Raw genomic sequence first — 27,096 nt, 5'->3', positions numbered from 1 at the left:
TCCTCGAAGATCCGCCGGCAAGTGGGTACTTTGTCCTCCAGGGACGGCGAGATGATATCCTCGTCCACTCCAACGGCGAGAAGACTCATGCCTCTGCTCTGGCTATGTCTTTAGAAGAAGACAAGACAAGCATCATCGCAAAGACGGCGGTTTACGGGACTGGAAAGTCCTGCCCGTCTGTTGTTGTCGAGGTAGACTGGCAAGCTGTCGACAGCAGAGGGTCTAGCGTCGACATAGAGAACGAGGTATGGAAAGTGGTCGCAGGGTGTAACGAAAAGTCCGCAGCCTTCTCCAAAATTCCTCGGGAGCTGGTTCTCGTTCTCGACAAAGGAGAGACTTTGCCGGTCACACCAAAAGGGAACGTCCGACGAAAAAACGCTTGGGATTTGTATGGGGATCGGGTCGAAAATCTGTACAGCAAACTCTTTAGCGACGACTCCGGCTCGACAATCGACTTCAACGGTGTTGCTGGTTCTCCAACGATAGAGACAATCCAGAAGGCAGCATCTGAGGTGTTTGGGCTTCCACTGGAGGAAATCGAAGAGAACCGGAACTGGTACGAACTCGGGCTCGATTCCATCCAGGCAGTGTCGTTACGTACTAGGCTGGTCAAGTCCTTCGGAAGCTTCCCACTCATGTTCATCTTCGAATACCCGACGGCAAAGAGCCTTTTAGGCTTTCTTCTGCGTCCTAAGGGCGACGTTTTGGACACTAAAGCGATGGTTACGACTCAGCGTCATGAGTGGATTCAATCTGCTATTAACCGGATGAATCAGGAGATGAATGGGTGGACGATACAAAATGCCGAAGACCGTGGAGCAGCACCCAGGGGCCAGGACGTTATCTACCTCACAGGGGCTAGTGGATCTTTGGGTAGCGCGCTGTTGGAAGTACTGGTGCAACATCCCTTCATCAAGAAGGTGTACTGTGCAGTGCGAGGTCGCGATCCACAAGAAAAGGTTGTCCAGTCGCTGAAAACGAGAGGTTATGCCGAAGACGTGTGGGAGAGCACAAAGATTCACGCTGTCAACTACGATATGAAGGACGCAAGGCTGGGTTTGGATCCAGAGACATACAATCAAGTTGAAGCTGAGGTGACGGTGGTGATGCACAACGCCTGGAAACTCGACTTTAACCAGCCGGTGCAGCAATTTGACGATGACTGCCTAAGAGGTACGGCACAGTCTATGTCGGAATGCGAATTATGCTGATAATTCACCAGGTACCATGCATCTGATGGCTTTCTGCCTTAAAGGGCCGAAGAAAACATTTGCATTCATGAGTAGCGTCGCCGCGGCCATGGGCAGTAAGACCACTGGAGTGATCCCAGAACTACCATTGGGGCCGGATCCCGAGAGCGCCCTCCAGACAGGCTACGCACAATCCAAATTCATCATCGAGCGGATTACCCAGAACTATGCGTCTACATTCAACGTACCCGTTCAAATTCTTCGGGTAGGTCAGCTGAGCGGGCATTCCCAGCTGGGAACCTGGAACCATACTGAGATGTGGCCAATCATGATGATGACTGCGCTCGATCTGCTGTCAGCGATGCCGGTCTTGCAGACGACGGTGGACTGGCTTCCGGTGGATGTATGTGCGGAAGCTATCAAGGAAGTTGTTCTCTTGTCGACGGCTGAAGGATCATATATTGTCACCAACTTGACAAATCCGAGCACTATCTCTTGGGAAGGGTTGCTCTCCTGTTTGGATGAAGTTTCTGGGCGGAGTCTCGAGCAAATCGAAATGAAGGAATGGGTCTCCAGGTTGGAAGCAGTGGCCGATTCCTCAACCTCCAATGGGCACGATATACCGGCGTTGAAGCTCCTCGGGTTCTTCCAAGCTATGGCCGAAGGTGGTGGAAACGGTGAAGGGATACAGTTTGAATCATCTAAGGTAGCACGAGGCAAAGGGATAACGACCAACATGGTTCGAAAATGGTTGGAAACTTGGAAGCAATCCGGTTACCTGAAGACGTAGACTTCATTTAAAACAGCAACTCGAAAATGGGTCGCAAATCGTTGATATTGATTGATTTGAGGGCTAAATGTCATTACAAACAAGACACTCTGTGCTCTGTCTCGGATGCTTGTCTCGCCCGTGCTTACTTGGAAGAAAGACTCTGGACTCTATTGACTCGAGGCTTAAGGCGTCTACATGACAGCTCGAGTGCAAATCTCCGGAAGTTGAAGGCGTGCCATTGTGCGTAAGGTACAGAATACGAAAGAATTAAGTGAGGGGGCTAACGGATAATTGCGGCAACCTGTCAGATCGATCGTCATGCGGATCGTCTGGGGAAGTAGTACTACGTCCCCGTCTACCCCACATACTCCACGTGCGGCTTGATGAACTTCAGTCGTCCGGGATTGGTTTGCCTACAGTGATGATGATAATAATAACTCCAGTGCTAGCATCTCCGGGTAAAGATGAACATAGAAGCATTCACTTTAAGAAACGAAACCTGTTCATTCCCCGTTTGATCAGACCGCACAGTCCTTTCACCCACCAATTTTCAACATGTCCTCCGTGTCTGTGTCAGTCAATCCAGGTACGGTAATCGTGGCGGTTGCTGTCACTGCGGTCGCGCTTGTGATAGCAACGCAAATATACGAGCGGATACGGTTGGACCAAAAGTACAAGTTTCCTGGCCGCATACCTGGCATTCCTATATTTGGAAATTCTTTCCAAATCCCCGCCATACAGCAAGGACCATGGGCGAAGGAAAAAGCAGAGCAATACGGCGAGATGTGAGTCTGTTACTGTGATTTCCAAAATGGTTGATTCATAGGAAGCGCCAAGACGGATGACTGACACTTCGGGACAGGTTTACTTGCAAGTTTGGAGGCTCAACTTGGGTTTTCCTGAATTCTTCACGCACTGTTCATGATCTGCTAGAGCGCCGCGCGGCAATCTACAGCTCTAGGCCGGACTTTCCCATGACCCAAGACATTATATCTCGAGGATCCCGCATAGTCCTGATGCCGTACAATGACCAATGGCGGACCCTCAGGAAGATCATGCACAATGTCCTGATGGCACGTCAGGAAGACGTCTTTAAGCCTTTCCAAGACTTGGAATCGAAGCATCTCTTGTGGGACTACCTCGAGAAACCGGATAGGTGGTGGTCGGCTAATGGTCGATACGCAAACTCCGTTATCATGAGTGTCGTGTTTGGTCGGCGAACTGTACTGGATGATCCCGAGGTCGAAGAGCTCTTTGAGACGATTGAGCTATTCCTGGAGAACCAGCAGCCTGGTGTAAATCTCGTCGACGGTTTTCCCATTTTTAAGAAGCTCCCCCAATTCCTACAGTGGTGGCGTCCACGTGGTGATGCAATCTTTCGTAAGACGTATAAGTATGTCTCTATGCTTGTTGAATAACTATGGTCAGGTAACTGACTAGTTTGTGTCGCCAGGGTTTATGAGAGACAACTTGCAAAGACGAAAGCGAAACTTCAAGATGGAACGCAACGCCAATGCTTCGCCACCGAGTTTATCAAGAGCGAGGAATACGGTAACATGTCACAAACACAGCAGCTCTTCACCTTTGGCTCCCTCATGGAAGCTGGCAGCGACACTACACGTGTTAGCATTGGTCAAATCATAGCTGCGGCGGCCACATATCCCGACTGGGTCGTTAAAGCGCGCGAGCACCTCGACAAAGTTTGTGGGGCCAATGCAGAGCGTCTTCCAGAGTGGAACGATAAGCAAGATCTAAAGTACATATCTGCCGTGGTCAAGGAAGGATTCCGATGGAGGCCGAACATCGCAGAGATAGGCGCCCCTCATATGCTGACCAGAGATGATGAATACGAAGGCTACAAATTCCCAGCTGGGACAGTCTTCACGTGGAATGCATGGGCGATTGCACTGAACGAGAAAGAATACAAGGACCCGGAGCGCTTTTACCCCGAAAGATTCTTGGACGATGACGTCGAGAACGTCCTAAAGGGACATTGGAGCTTCGGGCCAGGTTAGTGAAGTTCTGCTATTTAATGACTGTAGCATATGCTAAGTAACGTTCACTTAGGTCGCAGAGTTTGTGCTGGTTGGAAGGTTGGCGAGATGAACGTGTGGATTGCGGCCGCGCGGTTGCTGTACTGCTTCGACTTTGAGCAGATTCCAGGGCAGAGTATCGACACCATGGCTATTCCACAAATTACGAAGAACAAGGCACCATTCAGTGTCAAAGTCAGCGCGAGAAGTCAGGCGCACGCCGATCTCATCAGGATGGAGTGCTCGGAATCGGTGAGTGTAGTCTATTGATTCGAAGTAAATATATTACCCCAGTTGTCAGCACCATCACGAACGCATGAGCTTGATCCTTCTTTCTATCCCAGCCATTGGAAAACCTTTCTCTTGACCTAAATCTGTGAGCCGCTTCACTTTCGATAGGTACTCGCCGTGATGTGAGCTCAAGCTGTGGCAATGGGCACTACCTTCAGTCATCATGGCCACTGCGATGCAATGGGTCGAATGCCTGATGTGCGACAGCATCGATGACAACTTAGAGGGGAAGAAAATGCAACCAGTCGTGAGATATCCCTATGAAAAGCATCATGGTCACTGGAATTCCTAAAGCCATCGTGACGGGCATATATTTTCTTTTAAATGATAAAAGTTGCATGCTAGGTTCTTCATATAGCATTGAACCATGAATAATACAGGTCCGCTCCAGCCTAAGGCTCTACCGCGCCGTTGACATTGAAATGCTTAGAAAAGTCGTGAGTGATCGTGTTGATGCCACTAACGAGCGCCTTAATCTTGACAGGGTCGTTGCCAGCCGCGTTCATAGCTTTGAGAAACTCATCCCTCCCCACCAGCGAAGCTGGATCACTGTCGTACATGCGTACCAAGTTCGAGCTCGACACAGGGTCAATGAACTGCAGGTACTTCTCGCGCCGAACCTGGGAGTAGATGTCCAGGATGCTGTCATTGGCTTTGCCCTCATGAACGCCGACCAAGCAGTCTACCAGGCCGCCCACGTCTACGATGCCACCTGTAAGACCTAGGCCGCCGAAAGGATTGCATACTGTGTGACATGTTAGCATTGCGACCCGAAGTATCATTGGACAAGAAGCACTTACGATGAGCAGCGTCTGCAGCGAGCACGAAAGGTCCGACTCGCATTGATTCTGCAAGACGTTGATGAACTTTGTAGGGGCTGAAATTGACGATGCGATAATCCTGCGGGGAGGGGTTGCCAGGCAGCATCTTTCTCCATTTTTCCTCTTGCGCGGCAAGCAGCTCATCTTTGCTTAGCGCAGCGGGTACACCATAGCTAACGCGCCAGATTCCGTCCTTGGAGATTCTCGATGCCATGTACCAGTGCTCTGGGTCTACGATAAAGTTCGCGTCTTCGTACCCAAATTTGTGGAAGTCGTAGTACACCTTATAAGCCATAATTAGCTCACTTTCACTTCACATGGAAATCTCCCCCCAAAGACTCACATTTGTTGCCACAACCTGTGTATCCCAAGTCTTACCCGGGAATTCCCAGTCGCCGAACAGTTTCCTTCTAATTATGCTATTGGCGCCGTCGCACCCGACCACGTATTTGGCTCGGAGGTCTTTGGTACCGCTCGAAGTCTTCGCGGTGATGACACCTAGGCCATTGTCGTCGCGGATGTCAACAACTTCATAGTCCCACAGTATCTTAGCATTGGGTTGTTTCTCCAGATGCGAAAGCAAGATACGACCAAGCTGATCTAGTGGTAGGCAGACGAGTCTGTTGGGATCCTCTGGCAATACGGTGTGGTCCAGAGCACCGAGCACCTTGTTTCCGAAGGTCCTGTACGTGAGTTTGTTCGGGTAGAAGCCTTGATGGGCCACATCTTCCATGACGCCTGCGCGATGCAGGACCTCAACCGCAGGTCCGGCATAATGGGTGGCTCTCGGCTGCTTGTCCAGCGTCTTTGTCTTCTCAACCAGTGTGACCGATACGTTGTTGCGAGCAAGGAGCAAGCTCAGAAGAAGACCTGACGGCCCTGCGCCAACCACGATGACATATGGGTCGTTCGATGCCATGCTGGCGAATTTCCGGGATCGTCTCGTGTGCTTCGTTCTGTAATGGATAAAGTACCTAAGGATGACTCTAGGTGTAGAAGAGTAACAAGTTGTCTGGAATTAGGTCCAAAAGGAAATCTGGAACAATACGAACTACATGCTGTCTATAATCAGCTGCGATCAACATGCATCTGAGTGAGTCGGGACAGCCTGACACGTACGAGCCCCCACAAGGAGGAACCCGCGAGAGATGGCAAGCTAGAGAGGGAATTTGGTGGTGCTTGTACTCCATTGCTCATCGGTTACTACTGATGTCGTCCGATTACTGTTCCGCACTCCCACATTGTTTCGAGCCCAATTACGCAGTACATTCTGTCGTTCGTGGATGGCCAACCTCTTCCCCCACATCAAGACCGCACCCCACACAATCAAACACCACCCCACATTAGCACTTCAAAGTCTACCCCGCAGACCCAACTCCTGATCCCCATTGCAGTACTTCTGGTTCTCATTTGTGTCATGTTTCTTTTCACTTATCTACGCTGGAATCGCTAATTCCTTTTGGTCCAATTGCTGGATTAGTTGTCTGTAAAATTTTAACCGAAAAGTTGACGTAAGTCGAGATCCCTCGAGATTTGAATCTGAGTGAGCTCTCGTAAGCCTGAGCTGGCCCTAAATCTTTTTGCTATCTTGTTGTTAAAGGTGAAATCCCTTAGGCTTATCGTCCAAAGGCTAAGAGGCCCAGAATCGGATCACACACATATATTGCTGGTAGAGACTCTAGGCACTTATCCCGGCGGCCCAGTAATGATCTTTCTGACATCACCAAAAGAACATAGCATCTACCCGCAGCACCATTTGAACATAGCATCCCACAGAAAAACAACAGGTAGGCTTACTTGCTTGTGCTACTCCACAGGAAACACACACTTAACTCTGGTCCTGAAAACCTTGATGTCCATATCGTCGCATTCGATTTTTAGCTGGTCGCTCCGGCGGCATTTGAACTCTGGAACCCCATCGCTCGAAAGCCAACCCACCACTTCTTCGCTGCCGTCGTCCTTGTACTTGCAGTTTTTCTTTCCAAAGATGTCTTTATCGGCCTTAAAGCTGGGCGGCCGCCCGTCCTCCCCCTGCTCGGATCCACGGAACCAGCTCTGTACCTCGTCGCCCACCTTCGTCGCCTTGCAGACGTTAAAATCGGAGTATATCGGCACCGCGAACATCTCCCAAAAGGGTATCCAGCCCAGGGCTCCTCCCTCGTCGCTAGTCCATTCTTTGAGGTAGATTTGCACGCTCTCCAATGGCAGCGTGGCTGGTAACCGGTCCAGGGTTCGCGCGGTGGTGACCGCAGTCCTGTGCAGTGATGTTCTGAATTTGGAAGGGGCGGGGACTCCTGGTTTAGTGATGGGTGTGATGCCTGAACCGTCAGACGTCGTGGGTTCCGCTGCTGGTTGCTGGCGGGTTCGTTGATGTTGGCGGAACGGAGGATGTCACGGACTGGCGGGGAGTCCCTGTCGACGAGATTGGCTTCGAGGTGGTCTTGGACGATTTCGACATCACCGAGAAAGATTTTGAAGAGGGTGAGGAAATGTTCGAAGACGCTGAAGATGGCTGAAACTGCATCGATGTTGTTTCGCTGGTTGCCGCTGTCGTAGCATTCGCCGTAAAGGGCGCCAGAGTCGTGACATTCAGAGACAATGATGTCGTTGAGAGCGGCACCGACTCATTTCTCCGAGATGTGGTAGGAAGTGCCGGCGGCATCGATGTAGCTGGATAGGACGTCGCTGATGCGCTGCCCCCGACCGAAGTTGTATCATTTCGGTTCGGTCGACGGCATGCTTGTCTGCGTAATCGGGCACCAGTGGCAGGTGAGCCTTGAAACACCTGGTCACTCTCCGGACGCCATTTCTTCCCCCCCTGATATCCAAGAACATCAACAAACAGCCGTACCTGAGCCTCTTGATCACAGGATGGCGCTGGCTTATATTGGAGAAGAATCTTACCGCGGGGCGTATCGACAATGCTGTCCTGAAGCCCCTCGGCAAAAGCAAACGTATCATCAAGAGCCTCGAGCCTACTCCATTCAGCATACGGTAGCATTGCAGGAGGATAGTCGATCGTCTTGATAGGAATGTCGCGGAAGATTCCCGTCAAGATCAGTTTGACTCTGTTGACTCTGTCTGGCGCATATCTAAGTCGGCCTGCCATAACGTCAGGGGCCAGAATCTCTTCATCTGGTATGACTCTGGGCCCGTCACGGTCGATTATCCAAATGTTCGGCCGCACTCTGGGCGTTATGATGAAGGCTACAATATCCTCGAAATCGTCTTCCTCTGCGTCGGAGTCCTGGTCCCCGAGTATGATGCCTCGCTTGCCTTCCTCAGGATGGTCTCTGACATTGTCAATGCCGTACTGAGCCCATTCACGCATTGGGTCGTTTTCCGGGCGCCCGTAGTAACAGAATCTCATAAGGTCGTCCATGTGTCTATCGCTGTCCCAGGATCCTTGATAGAAATGGCAAACGAAGGCGCCCAGGCGTGAGACCAGTATGATCGCATCGCAGCCGACCATCCGGTCAATGGCCAGCGATTGTACCTCGTCCTCAAAAATAAAAAATTCGGTCGATACAGGCAGCTCCGAGTAATAATACTCCCGCGCTGCTTCTTCACTCGTCGGTATCGTTGAAGATGGGATAGGGCCCTCGAGCAGGACCCGGGCCTTGCTTGAGGAGCTTCGGTGCGAAGCCTTCACCTCCCGGCCGACTTCTTGCCTCTCGGAGCTGAGCAGGCATAAACTCGGCATATCCGTTGGGATAGTCATCGGGATCAACCCACTCGCCCTGAGCTGGGTTTCCGCGCTTTTCCTTGTCGCGAGACAACGCCCGATTTGGAGTGGATTGGCAGACACCGCCACCGCAAATATGCGATAACAAGGCGGATAAAATGGTATCTGAGTGCTGGCAACGGTCGTGGTCACTATTGTCGCTGTGTTTGTGACGCTGCAGCCGGTGATCGTTGTGTAGGTGCTGCTGAGACATGTAGTTTGAGCCGTCGTCAGGAGGGAGGTACTGTCTCCACGGACGCCTGGAAAGTAACAATAATATTAGAATCAGATCAATCCATGGGAATTTGAGGGACATTGCTGACAATACACCGTCTGGTGAGTAGCAGACGCAGTAACGGTGCATGAAGAAGATGACGAAGACGAAGACGTTGACGATGTCTTTTCTGTTGACTTTTGTGTGCTCTCCGGGTCGTCGGGTTCGTCGTCGGGTTTCTCATCGTCGTTGCCGTCGCCTCCACCACCACCTCCGCCCTTTTTGTCTTCGCCCGAGGGACAGTTTCCAATCTTGAACCATAGAATCTGAGTGCAAATCTCAGGTAACTTAAGTGTCACTTTGATCTTTGGTGGGAATTGGATACCCGGAAAGCACCCAAAGCAGACCACCGGCACTGGAATTGGATCCGGGTCTGTGGGGTTCTTCTTCTTCGGCTTCACAAGAATGACTGCGACATATCAGCAAGGAAGGCTTCCATCAAGGTGCAGCATCGTACCTGGCACGATCTCTTGGTCGTTGCTTCCGGCTTTGGTGGTCGTGATGATAGTTGGAGTGGTTATACTGAAGTCGCTAAGGGTCACGAAAGAGGCACCTGTCGGTGTTTGCGTGATTGTGATCCCGGGATCCTCCGTGGAAGATGGCCGAGTTGTGACCCACGGTACAGTCCATATATACTCAGAACTATCTGTTGACGTATGTGGAGATGAAGGATTTGATGAATTCTGGGGAAGACTAATAGTGTCCTTCGTAGATGATGGCAAGGGTGTCGCCAATGGGACCATCCGAAGATAGCTAGAGGTACTGACCGACACTGGTGGATATGATGAGCTTTGGAAGCCGGTAGTAACGTTACTGATGGACGACGACGGAGCTGTTATCAAAGGGAATGTCCGCTGCGTACGAGAACTGTTCGTCCAAGTCGTCTGAGAGAGGAGCCTCGATGGAGTCTGGAAATGGGAACTGTTTGTTAAAGTCGCTTGAGAAAACAGGGTCGATGAAGTTTGGAAGCGACCAAAATCGGGACTCCCTGTTGTATTACGAGAAGCCTCCGCTAGCACCAAAATCTGGGCAAGGGCGAAGAACAGTTCGAAGATCATGATAGTTGATTTGAACCATGAAAAAAGATCGTTGCCTATTTAACAAGCGCGGAATGACGATGTCAATTATTTCTGTACGTGCCTTATTTTGTGCATTTAATAGTACATGAACAAAGGGCGCGAGCTTCTCCGTCCGGGATGACTACGGAGGGCGGTTTATATCTTCGGAGTGGACACAGCATCCTCTCGATTCTGAGCTGAGGTCAACATACGAACCCTTGTGCTACCCTCTTATGGGTTTGTTTGTGACCAATGACGTTGATAAATCGCAGAAGGCGATCTCTGTAGGAACTCTTCACAGAAGGTCGAGTACCGACAATTTACGAATCTATCATGTTTTGGTGAACATTTTCTGTCGACAACGACTGCAGTTCGACACGAAACGTCTCACGACAGGAATATGGTTCTATGTTATCTTTGTTGGCTCGCCGATCTGAAGAGTCCCGTGCCTACAACAGGTTACGCATTTTCCACTTCAGTCAACCCCTGCGGTAGGCTTATGCACTTCAAGGCTCAGGCTGTCACAGGTCTTAGCAATCAGTTAGAGAAAGAATGTATGTCAAGATTAGTAGTTAGTCCTTTGTGAGCCCAAGAAATCATTTTTAAACCCGTGGCTCAAAGCGTTGTAACGTCACTTCTTACTGAACATCGTAATACTTCTCAACATCCCATAAGCAACATGCAATTGAATTCATCCTATGGGCGTCATCTTGACATGCGCTTTCCAAGTTTCAAGGGTGAGGCTCGCTACCGATATGAAGATCCGATACTCATTGTTTAGGATAATTCTTTGATGATTCAGGGCTGCTATTGATATTCTAAGCTGCGGCTCTCGTGAACTATGGTGGCCGTGATAATAGTTAGAGTCGCTGCACTGAAATCACCAAGGATTAAGAAAAATACATCCGTCGGTGTTTAGGTGGTTGTGGTCCCGGAGTCCTCGGTGGAAGATCGACCCCTGAGTCAGTATGTTCCCGGTTCCAAGAACTACCTTATTTTACTTTAATTCGGTTGAAACCTTCAGTCATACCGCGTACTCGGCCTCTAATAAATCTGAATCTATATAAGGTTTATTATGACTCGCAGTTAACGCCAACTAGAAATTCAATCCAGGCGGCTCTGCTGCCAACACCACACAGCCGCAAGATGCAAAGACTATTTAAAGGAGTGAGTATGTCTCGTCATCTCTACAGAGGAACTTCATTCACACATCGCACTTGACATATCGCCTCCAGTCGACCACAAGACATCCTGCACAATGCTTTCTCACACTCTTATTTGCTTAGCCGCTGCCTTAGCAGCCATGACCCAGCCTGCCCTAGGGTTGCCCACTGAGCAACTTGAAGCCCGGCAGACTGTATGTTCGCTGAACGAGAACACTTGGACAGCTACCATGACCGGGACGTGCTCTATTGATGGAGGCCCTGCGATAGCTTGTGATATGAGAACCGATCTCAAGAATCTCGTCGTAGAGAAAAATACGATGTTGAGCGCCACAGGGCTAGGCAATAACCAATTCGAATGCAAAGGATACCAGAAGGTGAGTACAGGTGTCGTCCATAGTTCACGTCGTCGGCTTACATAGCTACTTAGTGGCAATGCTGCTCTTCTTAGAGTATATCAGTCAGCCTGGACAAGAGCTTGAAGAAACTGTGTCAGAGCCTCGGGTGATAGTCACTGTTCCTACATATTAAAGGGAATAAATCGAGTTCGAAGGAATCGGATGGAGGCCTAGCATAATGCAACCAATTTCAGAGATCTATTCATTCTCAGTATATATGCGCCGTCCAAGGTGCAAGACAGGGATCAGTGCTAGTGCGAAGATCAGAGGCGCATTATTGTGGATGATTCTTTGATAACTTAGGGCTGCTACAGACATCACGAGCTACGACTGTTATGAACTCATGAGTACATCCATGCCCATAGAATTAAACCGCCCTGCCTCCATCAACCTCCATGTTAATGCCAGTGATGAACTTGCCTTCGTCAGAAGCCAAGAATAAGCAGGTGTTCGCGACGTCTTCAGATTCGCATAGACGCCCTAGTGGGACGTTGCCAATAAAGTTCTTCCTATTCTCCGGTGTATCCGGCATCCCTGCGAAGTGCTCGAACCTGTTCGTGTCAGCACGACGTCAATTGAAATCGAATAAGGGAAGAAAAAACCGAAGAGGAAAAAAAAATACTCACAATCCAGTGCCACTCAGAAGAGGACAAATGGAATTGACGCGGATTTGATGAGGGCCGTACTCGGCCGCAAGTCCTTTCGTGGCCTGATGAGCACCGTGTAAATTAGCAACCCCTGTGGATCTCAATAAAGACCAAAACCAACGTACGTTTGACACCGCGCCCTTGGAAGCATTATACCACACCAATCCAGGTCGAGGTCTGACCGACCCAATTGAAGAAATGTTGAGCATGACGCCGCCACTGCCCTGCTTGATAAGCCGGGGCATCAGCGCATTCGTACCCAGGAAGATGCCCTTGACGTTGACGTTGAAGACCCTGTCGAACTCGGCCTCTGTCACCTCCGCCGTTGGCTACACAACAACTTTAGCATATCCCCTTTTGCCCAAACATTCTCCGAGGGTGGAAAATGAAAAGGGATTGGTGACCGACTTTGTTTTTGTAAGTAGTGCCTGCGTTGTTGACCAAGATGTCGATACGTCCGTATCGTTCCTGCGCGGTGTCCAACAACTTCTCCCACTCCCCGGCATCCGTGACGTTTGCCTTGCAGAAGGATATCGCGTCAGGCGCGTCGCTTGCCACCCTCTGTCCGTCGGCCTCGTTGATATCCGAAATGAGAACCTTGGCGCCCTCCAATGCGAATCTGCGAGCAATTGCTTCACCGAATCCATGCCCACCTCCTATGGAAAGTTGTCAGTCAAACCCTTGAGCCCGAAGCGAACGGCGTACCAGTGATGACCGCAACCTTGCCAGCCAGTCTTGGCCCTTGCGAAGACGACATGATATCTATGCCAAATGTCTGTGACGATGAAATGCTGTCGATGCCGCACTATGTTCCCGATCACGTAGCTGATGTGAAGTTTGGATATTCAGGGTTATCGATTGATCATCCGAAGAAAGTTAGCACCTGCACTTTGTCCATCACGACGCGTTTGTTCATCAGTATTTAAGGGTCTTTTGCCGGTCATGCCTAGTGCTTTGACTGCCACACGCTGTGTGTCATTGCATCATACCGAGGCGGGGGAGTGCGGGGGACTTGCAGCCCGGGCAACGAATTCCGCGTTACAGTTCGGCTACATGCGCCTCGGCGACTTGGAGTTTGGCGTTTTATTGGGGATTTGACTTGCGAAAACTTACTATTTTGCTGCAGATCGACGTGTTAGTGCACAGTTGGGTCCCGGAAGCTGCATCGTGCAGCTAGAACACGGGAAAGGGGGTTTGGATGTCTCAGTGTGCTTGTAGAACCTCGGCTTGAAAGCTTGGCAGTAGGCATCAATGGACTCGAAGTTGATGAGGAGTGGAATTGCAGTGAGGTGTAACCGAGAGCAAGAATCGAGCTGAGACGCACCAGAGCAGAGGGAGGCAGTCGTACGTGCATACAAGACAGACATTGCAATACCTCCGAGTAAACAAACATTATGGCATCCTAATTTACGCCTTCGTCAACTCTCGATGACCTTGACATTATCTTTCCTCGCATCGTCTTGGGCCACATGGCTATTATTTTCAACATCTTTTCCATGGAGTATCGATGGTCGCACGTCGAAGCCATCATCGAAGAGCATACCTAACTCTTCCAGAGAGTATCCTTTGGTCTCGGGGAAAGTGAAATAAATGAGAGCCAAGCCAAGGAATAACATGCCAAGGTAGAAAATGAAGTAGTAGTACCCGATTCTTTCCAACGCAATAGGGTTGACGTACTGATTGACCGTTAGCATGACCTGGCTTGACAGCACTTGCAGCGCCAGGCCCTTGCTGCGGATACTGTACGGAAGAATCTCTGGAGTGTAGCAGTACAGCAACGGGTTGCATGCAATGTTGAAAGCGGCATTGTATAAGAAGAGAAACACGACCGTCCCGTAGGCTGCCGCCTGAGAGCCGTGGTTCGCATACATGGCGCTTGTAATGGTCAGGGGCACGTTGGCAAAGATCATTCCAATGAATGAGATAAGCCACAGTTTCCGACGGCCGATTTTGTCCGCCAGAAACGCTCCCGTAACAGAGCAGATAAGATTCCATATGGCCATGCCACCGTTAATGCCGGTCTGCTGGGTTGTATTTGTGATGCCGACAGAGTCCAGTATGGGCGAGAAGTAGTACGAAATGACACCTTGACCGTTCCAAAGTGTGAGAACCGACACTGAGAGGCAGATTCCGAGGCGTCTTCTGTTGGCCTTGGACTTGAGAAGGTTGGACCAGGTGTACATCTTGCTCTGCTCCTCTAGGTTCAGAGCTGTGGCAATCTCGTGCATCTCCAGATCGATCACAGGGTCGCTTTCGTTGCCGTTGGCATGGTATTTGATCAGAAAGTCCTTCGCCTCAATTTGCCGACCTCGAGAGCAAAGCCAACGAGGCGACTCTGGAATGAAGATGGTGGCAATCATGAGGAGAAACGGGAAAGCGGTTTGGACAATGGACGGGATCCGCCATGACCAGTTGCTAGAGAGATGACCGGTTCCAAATGTTAACCACGACGCGATGATGGAACCCAGATACCAAAGCACGTTGAACTAATCTAGTCAGAACGATCAGAAGCCGTGTGTGACAGGATTCTCTTACCATTGATGCCATCTTTCCGCGCAACCGCGGGTGGGCCAGCTCGGTCAACAGATTGGGTCCAGCTGTGGTGGTGAAAGACAGACCGACACCAAGCACAGCGCGACCCCCGACGAACACATTTCGGTTGGGCGAAGCAGCTTGCATGACTGATCCGACAACCCCTAGGAACGACCCAATTTGAAGGGCAAAACGTCGCCCGTAGCGATCTGCCGGTGCTGCTGCAAGAAGAGCACCGATGAAGCCGCCTATAAATACCATGCAAGTGATGAGGCCCAAATTCTCCGCAGATGGGTTTCCCATGGCTGTGTTTGTGTGTTTAGCAACAGGAGAGACGACAGGCAGAGAAGCGGCAGCTTACCATCTTGCCAGGGCTGCAGCGCCTGGAAAGAGCCGACAATAACCTCATCGTAGCCGACAGTGATCTGCGCGGCTAGAATACATGTCTGCCAGAAGATGAGCTTTCTGAGGCCTTGGTCCTTCCACCAGGGCAATGTGTGGGTGTTCGTGAGATCTAGCAAGCCAGGCTCGGCTGTGGCCGTCGGAAGGTTTGCCATGAATGCGGAGAAGAAATGGGGGAAAACTTGAGATGGCGTGACAATATCATTAATTTGGTTGGTAGGTGCCGCACGAGGACCATCTTTATAGATCGTTGCGAAGTTCAGGTAATTGTTGATGGAGATGCATTATCATCTGCAGAGCTCCCATTGGTCAGTCTATCGAAAACTCGCCCGTGACTCGCCCGGCCATTGCGATAACGTTGTGTGGAGGGAACCCCAAAGAACATGGGGTTTCGCCCGTGAGTCGTCCGGCCTGGAGACAATCTATGCCCAATTCAGGCTATGGAAAATGCTACCCGATCTTTCATATGACACACAAGATTGGTTGAATGGATGCGATGCGTATCTTCAATCTGTTGGGGATACATAAAGCGGCCGGCAATGGCATTCTGCTCCAACCCCGCAAGTCTGTTTCTACCATCAGCTACCTTACCTACCTCTCCAATTCCGGGTCCACCCTAACATCGTCAAAATGGGCAGCATCAGTTACGAAACCGAGCCTCAACTCGATACCTCTCCGAATTTTGGGGACTGGAGAGACCAGCTGATCAACGACGGCTATGTCGTATTGAAGGGCGTTATCTCACCAGAAAGGGCAGGATACTATCTTGATGGTCTCTTCGACTGGCTCGAAACGTTTCCTTACGGCTTCCGGAAAGACGACTCCTCAACCTGGGGTCCGCAAAATCTTCCGGCACATATCAAGTTTGTTCCCAACATAAGCCATTGACTGGAGGCTAGTGCTGATTCAAATACAGGGGTGGAATGTATCATGCGTATTCAGTGGCCCACGAGAAGTTCTTCTGGGAAGCTCGCATGTAAGCTAAAGTGAATCATCGCTGGGGGAAATTGCAAATGACTGACTCGTCACTGTAGGGAGCCTACCATTCTCGATGCCTACGCCAAGCTCTGGCAGACCAAAGACCTTCTCGTCTCCTTCGACGGTGCAAACTTGACTCTTCCTGCGAAAGATCGAGAACCCATTGGTGCTTGGCCACACGTCGATCAAAGTCCTCTCCGTAAGGGACTACAGTGCGTCCAAGGGATACTCAATCTTGCCCCGAATGGTCCCAAGGACGGAGGTCTAATCGTCCTGAAGGGGTCCAGTGCACTCAACGAGGCCTTCTTCAAGACCCACGACACGGAGCGAGAGACTTGGGGCCCGGCCGACTGGTTCGGCTTTACCCCGGAAGAGGTTGACTGGTTCAAGGAGAGAGGTTGCGAGGCGGTCAAAGTGTGCGCCGAGCCCGGCGATCTGATCCTGTGGGACTCCAGAACCATTCACTACAATTGCCTGCCAGAGAGTGATGCGGTCCGCTCTGTTTTGTGTAAGACCCAAAGGTTTAGCCAGCTCGGTATTTAACTCACTGACATCTGCTCTGATAGACATGTGCTACTCTCCCGCTTCGTATGCGAGCGCCGAAGACTTGGAGATGAAGGCGAAATTGTTCAAAGATCGCAAGGGCACCGTGAGTCACGTCGAGCAACCCAATTTCGAGAAACTTTGTCTAACAGAAGTCTTTCCAGACTCATTGGCCTCACGCAAACATCTTCCGGGACGAGAGAAAGGTTATCAGACTTGGGGAGCAAGAAACTTACAAAAGAGACAGACCTTCTCAGGAGCCTGTGGAAACTGAGAAATTATTGAAGCTTGCAGGAGTTCTGCCTTATGCCTCCTGATGAAATGGAAAATCATAGAGTTGTAGCGAGGTTTGATATTGGAGATCAATTGATCCTTTTAATGGCTTTTCATCGTGAGTCGAGATGCTGTTATAGAAGATGCCTTTGCCTGAATTTCTGAAAGCTGGAAACTTCGGCATCCATGTTCATGTACCCGAGGATGTGTCTAAGAGCTTGCGCATGGCACTGGTTGTCTTGTCCCGGACTCGGCCATAACAGCGAGGTTGGGCGGCACACCAATCATGGATTTGAGGTGAATGTTATGACAGGACCAACATTGCAGGCTACTAAGGATAGTACCATGAAGTTCAACAAACAATAATTTAATGATGCTAAGTCATCTCTTTTAAGAACTTTACTGCTTTCTCGGCGACGAGGTTCTGGGCCTGGACTCTCTCCAGGAAATCCAGACCTTGTTGTATTTCAGTAGAGAAGTCCTCCTCCGTATGCAGAGATTCGAGTGCTAGGACCGCTGATGCAGCGAAGATATTCATGGTGATTGCCCTTGAAGATGTCAGTACTTTTTTTGAAGTTGGGCTTTCCTGAAACTGACCAGGGTCGCAGTTTAGATGCATCCACAGTCTCCCTAAGTGTCGAGTGAATTAGCCCTCGAGCCGAGGACATGCAGATAGCTCGCGTCCGAGCCCCGTCAGTCGAACCGTCTAGCCAATGTTCTTGAAGCTGACTGCTGATTGCCATTCGATAGTAAAGAAGAACCTTTGCCAAGCTCTTCTTCTGCCACGGGATGAAGGGATATTGGCGATCTCGTTCTTCGGTCAAAGTCGTCGGTTTCTCATCGAATTGGAGATAGGAGGGTAGGTCGGTGATGAGGTTTGCCAGCTGCTCATCCGCATCGAAGACGAACCGTGCCACATCTTCTGTCCCCCACTCGCGTAGTCTGAGCATATAGCGAAGTTGGTAATAGATTTTGGAGACTTGTGCCATGGCGATATGGTATCTCACAGGTCGGGGCTTGGATCTCGAAAGTCTCGACCCTCCAGATGCGGTTTCAAGCTCTTCATCATCAACCTCGTCTGGTAGCTTACATGTAAAGTCCATCTCGTGCAAACAGGGAACTCGATGGGGGATTGGTAACCATTCACATATCGCCAAGGTCCACCAAAGCCTCCGCCGTATCTGCTGCTCGCAAAAGGATTCGTCTGGATTGCTATCGTCTGAGCCCAGTCCCAGCTGTTGGGCTTGACGTATCGCAACTGCCCACATATTTTGATGACGGTGCACGTCTCCCACGTTATTGAATACAATGTGGAGAATGGCAATCGCCTGAGGAGTGCGCACGTCTTGTCTTTTCGTGTAGTCGGCCCTATCGAGGAACAGCAACGCCGAATCATACCAGTTTCGGAGAAGGCCAGTGAAAGTTACACCAGCCGGTCGCTGGTTGATGGTTTCGTTTTCATCCGTAAACATGAGCGTGGAGGCCAGGACGCTAAAGTAGATTGCCATCCACGCAGGATCCATGTCTGAAAGAGACTGGTTGGCTCGCAACCGATCCAAAAACTCTTCATGTTCGCGCCGGAACTTGGGGATGAAGAGTGCAAAATGAAGCCAAAATGTCCACTGAAACGCATTTTCTACCATGCTCCGACTGAAACTTTCAGAAGGTAGAATGATTTCTTTCAAGTCGAACACAGTTCGTGGCTGTGAAGACATCCCAATCTCGTCGAACAAGCGCCGCTCTACTTCCTCGATACGATTTCTTCCGTTCAGCTCGAATCTCATTGATGAATGGGCGTTTCCGCCTTGAAAGTAGTTGACTTTTGTCTGTGGACCTTCGCTGCCGAGTAAAGCGCGGAGCACCGCGTTCTCTCGCTGGAGGTCAGCATAACTCCGATTTCCCGGGCGGTCAGACCCTGTGTTCTCGACTAAAGCACCCTTTACTCGAACAATCTCGCGTTTGCAATCGGCTGCTTGCCCCCTGTCCACGCATTGCTGGCAAGGAAGTCTCTTATCACACCTGACTTTTCGTTTGGCGCAAGCTATGCACGACCTCGGGGCTCTTTGAGTGGCGCGAGCAGCCGGCGGCATGTCTCTGTGTAAAGTAGATGAGATACAAGAAGCCCAATTGATTTTAACATGTGCTTTACGTTGATAGAAGAGGTATGCGACGACGTGGGACTATTCGTGTGAAGGTGTCCAATCGAAGAGCGCGTGATCAAAACAGCCCCCTCACGCTCCCGCGTCTTCCGTGCTTTGCAGCTGGCACCAATTGGCAAGTTATTGGCAAATGAACGATGCACAGATGCGCGTCGGAATGGCGTTAGTTGATGGTATCTGCGAACATCCACGATAACACCAGGTTGGATCTCAGTCGCTCTCTTCGAAATCCCAGGCACCAAAATATTCAATCATATCCTTCTTTGCCTTCTTCTTGTCCCAACCCATTCCAACTTCCGGCCCAGTGCCTGGCCATCCAGCATTTCTTAGAATTTGTTGACGCACAGCTTGATCTGGAGAAGGCTCGGGATGCTGGAGCATATCGATCCGGCCTAGGTGTTCCAGCCTGGGCATCAGGTTCATTCGTCTCCATTGCTCTTTGCACAGATCGAAGAAGGTTTGGATTCTGAAGGCTTCAGACTTGGCGCCACTTCTCCAATCGTTGTCGCCGAAAATGTCCTCTGCCTCTTCCTCGTCGTCACTGTTCTCATGATCTCCTAATGTCCCTTGTTCGTGACCCTCCTCCGCATCCCAGTCGACATAAGGATTTGACACATCACCCTCAAAGTCGGGCTCACAGCGTGGAAAGTCTCCACCATTCATAGTCAGAATGATGAGCCCGTGGGTGGTGTCAAGATACACCTTGAACCCATATTCTTCGCCTATGGCGAGGAGTATCATACCACGAGGGAATCCGTCCTCATCAACGGCAGTGTTTGAGATCTTGTTCTGTTCGACTTCTTTCAAATCTTGCGACTCGTGACGCTGCTCTTCGCTGTCTGCATGGATCATTTCGTACAGAAACGAGTTGATGAAGCACCGTGGATTGGTGATGTTCAAGATTTCAATGGTGTCGTCGGTGAAGTATGGAATATGACGCAGGAGGTCGATGACGGCATCGGTTTTGCCAAGACTAGCGAACGATTCCCGAGTAATTTGAGGCCACCCGCCCGGCGGCGGATACTCCAACTGTGTTTCATCCCTTTGTAGTCTAGCGATCAATTCATAATAGGATGTAATGGCAGCAACAGCCGCGTCGTGTGAGTAAGAGTAGGCCTCACTCGGAGGCGGAGGGGCTGCAGGCTCTGCCTGGGATGCGGGTCTGAGGGGAAGCATTGATAAACCTTTGCTCTGGTGGAGGTTTCTTACAATGAAATCGAGAGAGATAGAGGAAATTTCATGCAACGCAGATCTAATGGGACTATGAGGTGCTCTGTTAACTTCTGAACGTCTTGGGGCTTTAAGCGCGAGTCCAATATTTTGCTCATATTTTGGACACACTGTTGGCACGGGAGAGCAGGATACGGGCTGAGATTTCTGCGCGCCTAGGGGTAGATGCGGGCCTCTAGGGAGGGGGCAGAGCGTCGTTGACCTGCATATGTCGGTGAAATGGATATCCGTCGGCCCCAATTACCACACCAACTATCCCCTTTTCTCCATTGTAGTCACCCAACCAACGACGTGGGGGTTAGAGTTGACGCAATAGACAGTCCGAAGCGAGATGGTGGTTCCCAGTGGGGGGACGGGTTGACCCAACGTTGGCGCTTCAATCCTTGCACGGCGCAGCAGTTTGAGCAATAAAAGAAAGAAACGCCGGCGGTTAGGCTATGAATAGCGAAAAGTTCTCTTGGCCAACACAGAGTTGCATCATCGGTTCAGCTTTCATCGCAAGGCCAGAAATGCGACGTGTTGAAATGAACACTATTTTAAGAAAGCCCAGACGCAGGATGGACTGATCTTTATTCAGGTCAGTCGTAATTGTAATAAGCGACAGAATTCTCATGGCAACTTTAATCACTTATCATTCGGGAGAATGTTTGCCAAGTACCTGTTGGGTGAGGTCCGTGACTTGCCTATGAATTCACCCATTGCAGACATGGCATGTCCAACTAAAAGATGATCACGACCGATCGGTGGGAATCTCCGACCCGTTGACGTCTAATGACTAATGGTACATGGCACAGAAGTGCCTCTGCGCAGTTCTCTTTGCGCTTTGAGAAAGATCCCTCTCCCATCCCTGGATCAATTAAGAGCAGGTAGTATGGTATAAACTCTGCACTATCTAAAATATGTCAAGCCTGAATCTCGGAAACTTGACCACAGTCATTGGCGCACGTCGTTAAATCCTGCTCGCTAGGTTTCGCTTTGTCTTCGGGGAAGACTGATTTCCGTTGTCGTTTTGGGCGTCAGCGAATCCTGGAAACATCCGCCTCACCATTCGCGATCACCCAACCGGTAAGGTTTGCACTCCGGCGTCAAGCCAACGTACATCTACTTTTCATGATGTTGGGTAAGGCCAAGACTGCAATCAAGAAAGCTGATGTGATAAGCCCCCAATGCTGACGAGGAATGGCTTCTGGGGGCCCGAAGATTCATTTCAGAACGTTGTTGGCACTTCACCCTACCCTGAATACTTTGCTACTGCATGAACATGATATCTGAAGTGGACGGATGCAATCACATAAATGTTCAATTGATGACCCTGCTATGATGTTGGTATCTCTTGAATCATCCAAGGAACAATCTCTTCTACATTCTACTCTCTCTTGTCGATATTCTAAAATCTACTGTCGGAATCTGTCAAAACGAGCTTTGCAAATCCACTTAGTTGAAGATGAAGACATTTCTCCCTGTTTTGTTTGTTTTTGTCAGTTGTCTCAATATTGCTACTGGGGCGATTCCCAGACTTGACCCCGTTCGCCGGGACGAGAACGACAAAACGTATTTAGCAGCATACGAAACGAATGGCCAATGTTTCCATTACTTCACTGAGAAACAGAATCTGGATAAATCCAAAGCTCCTTGTAAGGTATATTGCAAAACCCATGGAGGTACGGAGGGCAATTATGGAGTAAGCAGTTTCCTGTTCTCGACGCATAATTTATCACCATAGTTCCTTCAACAATTTTCTCTCTTTCTCCGCGTTTTCTTCCCAATCTTTTGTATCGTCATTATTGAATTTCCGAGAGATGAACTACTTTCGGCGGGTACTGACACAGAGACTATAGTGTAATGGAACCGCTTTCCAAGGCTTGGCCCCGGACAAGATACAGCCGCAATATCGAGACGACGATGGAAACCCCTGGGCCCCGGGAAAGTGTTTCTGTGATCTTGAAATTGCAAAAGCCCTTCTGGAAGTGGTAATGGAGGGTCTGGCAAAGCTGGAACAGCCCATATGTCTCGTCATGCTCTCGGTTCTCAAATCGATTCTGGACGTCGGTATCAGCTTCACTCCGACTGGCGATTTTCTCAAAGCAGCAAAGGCAGCCGTGCAGGGCGCAAAAACCTTCTCCGAGAACGGGCTAGAAGTAGGCTCATTCTTCGGCAACTGGGTTGGGCCTGCCTGCGGCAAGCAAGATTGGAACTTTGATGTGTTCGGTGCTTTACTGAACATGCCTGACTCTATGGGGACGAGCACCGGCTGCCACAAGAAAGTGAAGGCAGATTGCAAGAAACCGCAGCACAAGCCAGACCCACCCAAACCAGCTAAACCCACAGAGAAGGTGTCGGCTACGCCGGCAGAAAAGACGACACACGCCCCAACGAGTACCTTGAACGAAGCATGTCAGCTCAGGGCGAGACAGCCGAACACAAATCTGGGGGTCTGGGAGGGTAAGCTCGGCGATCCTCGAACGACAACAGAAGATTGCGGGCAGCGAAAGCAGGTTTTGATAACGACAACGGAGAAGGATATTGGTTATTATGAAACGAAGATAACTGGTATCAAATGCAAAAAGGAATGGGAGCAAGCGTGCTATCACTACTCGTGGGGCTCCTGGTTGTAGAGACTTATTGCCAGAGAGTTCAGCTGATTTTGGACAACAGATCAATGATGGATATCCACAAAGCGACCAAATCCATGACTGAATGGACTTGCGGAGCAACAGCCAACACTGGCCTCGATGGTGGAGCTACTGAAACTTGGGGCGTGGCGGCGGTCAAGACTCTTGCGAAGAAGGAAGAACACTGGGTTTGGCCTTGGGCAAACGGATGGGTTCTGCGGGTCCTTCGAGTCGACACCAAAGGTAAACCCAAGCTGGACAGGTATGGACACGAGATGGCCGATGGGTGCGACAGAGACGAGTGGCCTCCTCGCAACTTTTGGCCCGGTGACGATGTAGCCCATCCCAAAGGCATGACGCAAAGAGTTCGGTTCAACCCGTTTCAACACAACAGAGGAGCCGGCAATCTGTGGGGTAACTTTTGTCCCAAGCATGATGCGGTGTCTACAAAAGGCAACAAAAAGGGCAAGAAAACGTATTATGTGAGAGACTACCTCATCAGTACTGTGAAGGAAAAGGTGCAAGTTATCACTGGAAAGGACAAGACGATGAGTAGGTTCTTCCACTATCAAACATTATTTTCATGGCTTCTCTAATTCATTCTTTTTGGTAGCTCGCATTACGACTGTGTCGGTCCAAACTCCCAGAGCAATCTTTTCCATAGATGATTGGGATGGGTTGAGAAAAGACACTGACTGGTACGGTTTAAAGGAGAACCCATGTTGGCCAAAGGATCTGGTTCCAGATGACCCAGGCTGGGTCCTTAACACAGCGGATGAGTTTTACAGCCAAGGTCAGCACCCCGACTTGGCAAAACACACCAAAAGTTACAGGGGTTTGCCCGACCTTCAGGTGTTGAAGAATGCCTTGGCAAAACATGGTGGAAGTCCCCCACACCCGTTCAGCAAGGTCGACCTCAACGTGTGGGACACGAAGAAAAGGATCAAGATGGGCGATAAGGAGGGCGAGATTCCGAAAGAATACCGTGGAGTGCTTCCCGGAAACCCCAAACCCAAGAAGCGAAGGATGTTGTTCGAGGAGAGTCGCCGAGACAATGGGACCGACTTTGAGCAGGATGATGAGCCTTTGGATGAAGATGAAGATGAGGGTGCATTTGACGAATGGGAGAATTGGAAAGAGTACGAACGTCTTCTGAGGAGGGCTCATTTTGAGCTGGCTTCGAGGACAACGCCTCAGAGGACGGAAGCAGAGGCAACTCCTGCGGGCCAAGGTGATGCCACGCCCACTCCTGCTGCACAAGGCTCCGCAGTCGCGAATGAGTGGCCTTTGCCCACAAATTAGATTTTCCTTGTCACGGTATCGAGTATCGGTTGGTGTGCCACCAACTGAATTGGAACCTGTCGCGATGGATATGATGGGAACATGAGGACATGGGCTCACCCATCTTGTGGTAGATTTAGAAGCAGGAGCAATGGTGTTTAGATATATCGTGTCAATCATTCATACGAAGAGCTTAGGGTAGCGCGCAGTAGAAGACATGAGAAGGCAACAAACGTCCTGCATTCGACTTGATTTGTCCCCACCTTTATGCATTCACCAAGGACAAGGCACTAAGAGACGCTGCAAAGTTCCCTGGAACGAAACATATAGTCTTCTAACGTCTGATTTTGGCAACCTGTCTTCTGTTTTATTCGGTGTGTCTTGTCTACTATTCTTCTTTGATTGTTCTGCAAACCATTGATCTTGGTTGTCACTAGGTTGACCCTGAACCAAGGAGTACCGCAAACCTGCGAACACCCTTTTTTTTTTTTTTTTTTTTTTTTTTTTTTTTTTTTTTTTTTTCTTTTGGATCTCCCAGCAAGATCTCATTGGTCATGTATGGAGAAGATGAGATCGTTGTAGGTGGATGTTTGTTTTATTTCGTCTTTGAGCTTTTTTTATAAATGCTGCGATATGTCTGTAATTATAATCGAAAGGGTCAGAAATTCATTCGTGATGCGTGCATGTAGCCGTCATAGTTAACCGAGCCCGGCTGGAGCCGGACGGGCCTAGCGACCGTTCGGTTATCTTCCCCCTGGCCTATTAGCGGCCCCTCCTCGATGACGCACGAGATCATGCCACCTCCATTGCTGTCGGTTATCTTACCTGCACTACTTCGGTCATCAATAGCACTCGCCCAGTAACCCCCCAATCGGCAACCCAAGGCTACTTTGTCAATCGCAGCCGTGCTTGAGTGTTTTACAGCGCAACAGATTGGCGCTTTTTGTGGCCATGTTTTCCCGGAGCTTGACATCGAAGCTCTGGAGAAGCCAAGTCCAGGTGAGTATATGGTACTTTTGAAGCATGAACCATTTGTTGGGCTCTGTGAGAACCAGAAGCTGACGTTCCTTCTTTCTCTTAGGTGCTCTCACGACAGCAATTGAGATGTCTGACTTTGCATGAACCCCAAGCTCGGAGCATTCTGGCGGAGGTTCGTGGTAAACCAAAGTGCACACCAGTTGAAGCTCACTGCTCACATTCATTCTAGTTCAACGTACCAGTACCAAGAGGCAGACTAGCAAGAACTCCAGCCGAAGTGGAATCAATATACTCGGAGCTAGGTAACATTAACAAGCATTATTTCGGTGGCTGAGCTGACTTAACTATTTCAGGTGTACCATGCATCATCAAGGCCCAACTCCCCCAAAGCTATCAGGCTCAGGGTGTGTTTGAAGATGGCCTTACAGGGAGATTCAAGAGAGCCCGGAGTTCTGAGGAGGCAGTGGACATGTCCAAAAGCATGCTCGGGCGCCGTTTCAGGACAACAGAGACGGGCGACGGTGTTCTTGTTGAAAAGGTTTACGTCACCGAGATGATTAAAAGCCGTTGTAAATGGCACCTAACAATCACATTTGACCGAGAAAGGTACTGTCCAGTCATCATCGCATCGCGAACTGGCGGGGAAGCCCTAGATCAGGAACAACCCGAGAGACTGCGTACAACCAAGTTCGGATTGACTGAAGGGATCACTTCAGAAGTTGTCGACAAAGTCTCCAAAGTCCTCCAAGCAAGCCCCGCAGAAAAGGAGAACCTGAGAAGCGTCCTTCAGGGGTTGTGCCAGGTTTTCAAGAGCAAAGACGTCACTTCGCTCGAAGTCTACCCTATCATCAACGCGATCGATGAGACGATTACCTGTGTCGACACGAAGATTACCATAGACGATGCAGCTATTAAGAGACAGGAGGACATCTTCGCTCTGAGAGATCGGGCGCATGACATTGCTGAAGAGGCAGAGGCCGAGAAATACGGTTTGGTGTACGTCAAGATGGACGGTAACATCGGCAACGTGGTAAACGGTGCTGGGCTCGCGATGGCCACCAATGACGCCATCGCTCTTCATGGCGGTGCCAGCGCGAACTTTCTGGACGCCGGTGGCCAGGCAACTAAGGAGACGATGGTGAAGGCATTTGAGATTATCCTGCGGGATACCAGAGTCAAGACGATCCTGGTCAACATATACGGCGGTAAGCTGAAGTAAATTCTCGTCGAGCGTTCATGTGACTAATCAAGACTCCCCAAGGAATCACCCGAGGTGACATGATTGCGGAGTCGATCATCGGCGCCGCAACCGAGTTGGGTCCATTGAAGGTGCCCATGGTAGTGCGGCTTCAGGGTACAAACTCAGAGCTGGGCCTGAAGATGGTAAGCCAGAAGAAATTCCAAAGCGATCGCTGCGTTTCTAATAAATTCCTGCAGCTGGAAGAAGCGAAAATGGGACTGCACACAGAGGCAGATTTCGGCAAGGCAGCGCAGAAGGCAGTAGAGCTGGCTAGATCCCCAACGTAGATTTCGGCCATGGCAGAGCCAAGGGAAACAAGTCCTGTCTGAGATGGCTAGAATTTGACACATGTTCTCCAACTGTCCGCAGCGGGCGCCGACGTTTTTGTCTTGAAAATTTTACACGTCTTGCATTCAACCACCTCGTGGCGTTCCTAGCCGCGACGCGGCTATGCAGGCTGCCGTCCGATGTGACTTCGACGGTGGCTTCGCGGAAAC

At 50.1% G+C, this 27,096-nt stretch overlaps 12 protein-coding genes across 12 annotated transcripts; 5 read left to right on the top strand and 7 right to left on the bottom strand.

The window, feature by feature from the left end:
* Nucleotides 1-2,517: 2,517 nt before the first annotated feature.
* Nucleotides 2,518-4,257, top strand: patI-0 (Cytochrome P450 monooxygenase patI; the record flags this gene model as incomplete). Its single annotated transcript, XM_036645397.1, has 5 exons — nt 2,518-2,747; nt 2,825-3,355; nt 3,416-3,972; nt 4,030-4,203; nt 4,253-4,257. 5 exons carry the CDS (start codon nt 2,518-2,520, stop codon nt 4,255-4,257), a joined length of 1,497 nt encoding a protein of 498 aa, XP_036489682.1.
* Nucleotides 4,258-4,678: 421 nt separating this feature from the next.
* terC-0 (FAD-dependent monooxygenase terC) lies at nt 4,679-6,026 on the bottom strand (the record flags this gene model as incomplete). Its single annotated transcript, XM_036645396.1, has 3 exons — nt 4,679-5,031; nt 5,087-5,390; nt 5,451-6,026. The coding sequence occupies 3 exons, from the start codon at nt 6,024-6,026 to the stop codon at nt 4,679-4,681; spliced, it is 1,233 nt and encodes a 410-aa protein (XP_036489674.1).
* Nucleotides 6,027-6,913: 887 nt separating this feature from the next.
* On the bottom strand, nt 6,914-8,579 carry CGCS363_v013546 (uncharacterized protein; the record flags this gene model as incomplete). The annotated part of the gene is made up of 3 exons (XM_036645395.1): nt 6,914-7,425; nt 7,491-7,730; nt 8,012-8,579. 3 exons carry the CDS (start codon nt 8,577-8,579, stop codon nt 6,914-6,916), a joined length of 1,320 nt encoding a protein of 439 aa, XP_036489675.1.
* A 94-nt stretch (nt 8,580-8,673) lies between these two features.
* CGCS363_v013545 (uncharacterized protein) lies at nt 8,674-9,848 on the bottom strand (the record flags this gene model as incomplete). Its single annotated transcript, XM_036645394.1, has 3 exons — nt 8,674-9,091; nt 9,160-9,514; nt 9,563-9,848. 3 exons carry the CDS (start codon nt 9,846-9,848, stop codon nt 8,674-8,676), a joined length of 1,059 nt encoding a protein of 352 aa, XP_036489676.1.
* Nucleotides 9,849-11,466: 1,618 nt separating this feature from the next.
* CGCS363_v013544 (uncharacterized protein) lies at nt 11,467-11,777 on the top strand (the record flags this gene model as incomplete). The annotated part of the gene is made up of 2 exons (XM_036645393.1): nt 11,467-11,703; nt 11,757-11,777. The coding sequence occupies 2 exons, from the start codon at nt 11,467-11,469 to the stop codon at nt 11,775-11,777; spliced, it is 258 nt and encodes an 85-aa protein (XP_036489677.1).
* A 314-nt stretch (nt 11,778-12,091) lies between these two features.
* CGCS363_v013543 (4-formylbenzenesulfonate dehydrogenase TsaC1/TsaC2) lies at nt 12,092-13,128 on the bottom strand (the record flags this gene model as incomplete). The annotated part of the gene is made up of 5 exons (XM_036645392.1): nt 12,092-12,275; nt 12,351-12,433; nt 12,497-12,700; nt 12,780-13,027; nt 13,077-13,128. The coding sequence occupies 5 exons, from the start codon at nt 13,126-13,128 to the stop codon at nt 12,092-12,094; spliced, it is 771 nt and encodes a 256-aa protein (XP_036489678.1).
* A 661-nt stretch (nt 13,129-13,789) lies between these two features.
* CGCS363_v013542 (Lactose permease) lies at nt 13,790-15,460 on the bottom strand (the record flags this gene model as incomplete). The annotated part of the gene is made up of 3 exons (XM_036645391.1): nt 13,790-14,857; nt 14,907-15,208; nt 15,265-15,460. The coding sequence occupies 3 exons, from the start codon at nt 15,458-15,460 to the stop codon at nt 13,790-13,792; spliced, it is 1,566 nt and encodes a 521-aa protein (XP_036489427.1).
* Nucleotides 15,461-15,935: 475 nt separating this feature from the next.
* CGCS363_v013541 (uncharacterized protein) lies at nt 15,936-17,143 on the top strand (the record flags this gene model as incomplete). The annotated part of the gene is made up of 5 exons (XM_036645390.1): nt 15,936-16,168; nt 16,222-16,281; nt 16,340-16,791; nt 16,850-16,932; nt 16,991-17,143. The coding sequence occupies 5 exons, from the start codon at nt 15,936-15,938 to the stop codon at nt 17,141-17,143; spliced, it is 981 nt and encodes a 326-aa protein (XP_036489679.1).
* Nucleotides 17,144-17,475: 332 nt separating this feature from the next.
* Nucleotides 17,476-18,088, bottom strand: CGCS363_v013540 (uncharacterized protein; the record flags this gene model as incomplete). Its single annotated transcript, XM_036645389.1, has 2 exons — nt 17,476-17,647; nt 17,697-18,088. 2 exons carry the CDS (start codon nt 18,086-18,088, stop codon nt 17,476-17,478), a joined length of 564 nt encoding a protein of 187 aa, XP_036489680.1.
* A 1,380-nt stretch (nt 18,089-19,468) lies between these two features.
* CGCS363_v013539 (uncharacterized protein) lies at nt 19,469-19,999 on the bottom strand (the record flags this gene model as incomplete). The annotated part of the gene is made up of 1 exon (XM_036645388.1): nt 19,469-19,999. One exon carries the CDS (start codon nt 19,997-19,999, stop codon nt 19,469-19,471), a length of 531 nt encoding a protein of 176 aa, XP_036489248.1.
* A 2,504-nt stretch (nt 20,000-22,503) lies between these two features.
* CGCS363_v013538 (uncharacterized protein) lies at nt 22,504-24,402 on the top strand (the record flags this gene model as incomplete). Its single annotated transcript, XM_036645387.1, has 4 exons — nt 22,504-22,691; nt 22,817-22,930; nt 23,144-23,652; nt 23,714-24,402. 4 exons carry the CDS (start codon nt 22,504-22,506, stop codon nt 24,400-24,402), a joined length of 1,500 nt encoding a protein of 499 aa, XP_036489247.1.
* Nucleotides 24,403-25,499: 1,097 nt separating this feature from the next.
* On the top strand, nt 25,500-26,886 carry CGCS363_v013537 (Succinate--CoA ligase [ADP-forming] subunit beta; the record flags this gene model as incomplete). The annotated part of the gene is made up of 5 exons (XM_036645386.1): nt 25,500-25,538; nt 25,589-25,661; nt 25,713-26,564; nt 26,621-26,742; nt 26,797-26,886. The coding sequence occupies 5 exons, from the start codon at nt 25,500-25,502 to the stop codon at nt 26,884-26,886; spliced, it is 1,176 nt and encodes a 391-aa protein (XP_036489244.1).
* Nucleotides 26,887-27,096: the final 210 nt, after the last annotated feature.

The sequence above is a fragment of the Colletotrichum siamense genome, assembly GCF_013390195.1.
Source record: "Colletotrichum siamense strain Cg363 chromosome Unknown KSG_Cg363_contig09, whole genome shotgun sequence".
Taxonomy (NCBI): domain Eukaryota; kingdom Fungi; phylum Ascomycota; class Sordariomycetes; order Glomerellales; family Glomerellaceae; genus Colletotrichum; species Colletotrichum siamense.
Note: the sequence above shows the minus strand (reverse complement) of the source record. Positions and strands in the feature narration are given on the sequence as shown.